The sequence below is a fragment of the Lottia gigantea genome (genome assembly GCF_000327385.1).
Source record: "Lottia gigantea unplaced genomic scaffold LOTGIsca_2418, whole genome shotgun sequence".
In the NCBI taxonomy this organism is placed as follows: Eukaryota; Metazoa; Mollusca; class Gastropoda; family Lottiidae; genus Lottia; species Lottia gigantea.
The window spans coordinates 1-4,022 of NW_008708712.1; the positions used below are offsets into that span (position 1 = coordinate 1).

The 4,022-nt window shown below is 30.4% G+C and overlaps 1 protein-coding gene across 1 annotated transcript; it reads right to left on the reverse strand.

Moving 5' to 3' along the window:
- Positions 1 to 898: 898 nt before the first annotated feature.
- Positions 899 to 2,878, reverse strand: LOTGIDRAFT_239753 (hypothetical protein; the record flags this gene model as incomplete). The annotated part of the gene is made up of 5 exons (XM_009055459.1): positions 899 to 1,142; positions 1,382 to 1,441; positions 1,674 to 1,913; positions 2,345 to 2,587; positions 2,809 to 2,878. The coding sequence occupies 5 exons, from the start codon at positions 2,876 to 2,878 to the stop codon at positions 1,000 to 1,002; spliced, it is 756 nt and encodes a 251-aa protein (XP_009053707.1). The 3' UTR covers positions 899 to 999.
- Between the last annotated feature and the right edge of the window lie 1,144 nt (positions 2,879 to 4,022).

Consider the following 4,022-nt stretch of genomic DNA (forward strand, 5'->3'; position numbering starts at 1 on the left):
TGATATTTTCTGTGACTATTATTCCATCTGTGATATTTTCTGTTATTATTTATTCCATCTGTGATATAATTTATTACCATTTTTTCCATCTGTGATATAATTTGTTCTTATTTCTTCACTCTGCGATATTCTTTGTTACTATTTATTCAATCTGTGTTATTTCTTGTTACTATTTATTCAATATGTGATATTTCTTGTTACTATTTTTTCAATCTGTTATATGTATTGTTATTATCTATTCAATCTGTGTTATTTCTTGTTTCCATTTATTAAATCTGTGATAATTCTTGTTACCATTTATTCAATCTGTGATATTTGGTGTTACCATTTATGCAATCTGTGATATTTGGTGTTACCATTTATTCAATCTGTGATAATTCTTGTTACCATTTATTCAACCTGTAATATTTCTTGTTACCATTTATTCAATCTGTGATATTTGGTGTTACCATTTATTCAATCTGTGATATTTTTTGTTATTATTTATTCAATCTTTAATATTTCTTGTTACCCTTTATGTGATCTGTGATATTTTTTGTTATTTTTTTTATTCATTCCGTGTTATAATTTGTTAATAATAATATAAAAAGTGAATTTACTTATGATTGAATCAGAATTGTTTTAGAATTGACTGTACAGAAGCCATGAATGTCCGCTTTTCTTGTTTGTTATCTGACATTTTATGTCTTGTTGTTATTTATATAGTTATGATTTGTTAAAATTGTTTCTTTCAAAAATATTTAAACATAGTCCCAGTTTCCAAAGTGAAAGCCTTCTTTGAGATCTCAAAGATCTCATGTTTATGATCCGTCATAATTATTGGGAATTATTGGGAATTATTGTGAGTAAAGGGAAGGAATCGTCGGACCGTGGACCACTGTCAATAAGTTTTTCACTCTTTTTTTTCTGGCAATATGAAATTTATCTTTTTTCACATATTCTATTCAAACATTTTATTTACAAAAGTAAAAGATTCATTATCACGACAATACAAACAAACTAATCACTGTTTTCCATATTTTTAAATGAAATGGTCATAAAATCGAAACTCTTTCCTCGCATTTTCCCGATTCCGAAATAGATTGCAATTGCAAGTACAGCACCAACTACTAACATAGCAAATCCAAGTCCGCCCATAGCACCTGCAATATAAAATTATAATCATGCAATATGCTGTCATGAACAGCCTCAATTTATTTATGTTACGATATATCTAGCCTCGAATCGATCTACAATTATATAAGACACACGTTCACTGATTTTGATGTATATTTCAAACAAATGTAATTTTCTGATCTCCACAAACATGAAAAATTATTTCATTAGATTTAGCGAGTGGCTATCTGATTCATAACATCTCTCAATATTTTGTAACACTTACCAGCAGAATAACCCGAAGATTTAGTATTTGTGTATACTGATCCATCTGGGAAATACATTCCTGAAATATATTGAACAAATTAAATTAGGCATTTTATTGTGATTTGAGAGTACAATATGTTATTTGAGCAGCTCATGTCCAAATATTGTAATGATGAGTTTTATATTCAATCACATGCCAAATTCATAAGTTGTGTTCTTGTGAATTTGATTCTTATTTCCATTGCATGTTATTAGAAATCAATCAAAATATCCAATACATTTTTATTCAAAAAGCTAAATTTGGTACTTACGTTGATACACAGCACAATATGCTGAAGTTTCGACCGTCACTTGGCCTACATCTGACATTGCAGCATCGCTTAATCTACATTCAGTCATATTACCACAATAATCAAAACTTGCACAGGAGAATGATTCTTCCTCAACACACAATTTAGCACATTGTTCAGCACTTATACCTTCTATAACTCTATTATCACGCAATGATATCTGTTTATTAGCTTTGACTTTAAAGTCATCGGCATAATTTCCTGTAAATAAACCACAGGCACAACTTCAAAATTTCGGAATATGCACTTTGCGCCACTGTCTTTTTCTTGTACAAATGGACATAAATCACAAAACTATTTTACTTAAATTTAAAACAACTGTCAAAGAAAAAATATACCAATCTATTCCTTATTGCACAATGTTTCTTGCACTATGACCTTAATCGTCAAATTTTACATTTTCTTGATGCGAGGGACATTATGAATTTAGTAAAGATTAAGCTGAGCATGAGAAATGTTTTGTGGCTCAAAGGCCAGATCTTGTAACACTAATTGATTGGTAAAAAGCATCTGCCATACTATAAATGCCAGAAAATGCAAGAAGGCTCCAAACCTCGATTTCCAGTACAGACTTTACAAAGCTCTCGACATTATTTCCTTTTGGTAGGCATGTTAAAAATTCTATAACTTACTTGAATAATGATTGCATCTAACATCTTTATTAATCTGTGATTTTGGTACATCAAATACATGTTTTTTACCAAGGAAACATGTATTTATATTGGGACAATAATCAAATGATTTACAATCAAATTCTGAATAATCGACACATAGTTTAGCACATTGATTATCAGTAAAAATATTTTGATAGATGGTATCCGAAGCTGAGAGCACTGTCACTCCTGGTGTTTCTGTAAATTTGGCCGTGTATTGTCCTGAAAAAAAAAACAGAGATGCTCATTCTGCATTTTGAAAGCGATGACTGGCGAATGGTGCTTATGTTTCATGGGTTTCCAATTTTTATGCGGGATACCTACCAGACTCATCTAATTGCTACCTTATTGACAATTGTCGACTTAGTTTGGACACGTATATGCCTACTTTCTTCTCGTAAGATAATATCATATAATTATTTCAAATTTGAAAAAACTCTTACTTGTATACAGGTCACAGTGATCACTGGCTTGTATTAGATCAGGTCTTTCATCAGGATGTTCCGGTATCATAACAATATTCAAATGATTGACATGTAAATATAACCTCTCCTAAACATTCATTAGCACAATCGTCTACAGACATCCCCGTTAAAATCAAATCGTCGAAACCCTTGACTTCCTTATTTGCAACCATGGATAATAAACAAAGTGGAAAACAATTTCTACTGATATATGCTGAAATAATGATTAACCTTATATTGAATAACACCATGGTATAATATATCTGTACATGTTTTAGATTGTTATATGTTAATATGTATTCATACTATGATAAATATAAGTTTTAATAAAGAGATCCTGTGTGAAATACTGGCTTACCTTAGTTAATATGCCAATTGAACGTTATCCAATACAGGTGTACTTGATATTAAAAAGTTTAGATCAAAATCAAAATAAGTCGGACCACTTAGGTAACTCATCAGTGAATGCTGTTATTTTCCCTTGGCTTCGCCTTAATGTTTTATGTTGAAAACATTGGGAATGTAAGAATATTCATATTCAGGAGTGGTCAGCTAAGGTCATGTCACGCACTAGTTTCACCGAGTACAATTTTTTAAAATTAGAATTAAGGCTGGAATTTTATTTGACGTGTCATATAGGTATTAAATTGAGAAGAAATATTACCAGTCTGCGTTTAAATTTACTACCCCTGTCAGAAAACCTCTATAAGAGAGGTATTTGTAGGACCCCCCCGACATGTCCTTTATGTAAGTGTGGAAACGAAACTGCTTATCATTTCATGTTCACATGCAAACACTTAAATAATATAAGAATTCATTTTCTCTCGGGAAAATCTGAGACTACTATGACGGAAACCTTTTACACAAAACATGTACCTCAACAGATAGATCGTTATTATTATCAGTTGGCAAATATATAGAGGCAGTTCTGCTATTAAGAAACTCTTGATCAGAATTAAATATCGTTGTTTATTCGTCCCCCTCACAACTTTGTTATCAATTATCAATATATTTATTTTACACTAGTTATATACATATTTATTATATATTGTATGAATGTATTATGGGTCTATCACTGAATAAAGCTATTATTAATATCATATCATTATTTAATAAAGAGGAAACTGTACACAAGATTGTGTTCTTTGAGTTATTGTTTTAACTTGATATGATGAGTGTTTTTATTGTAAATT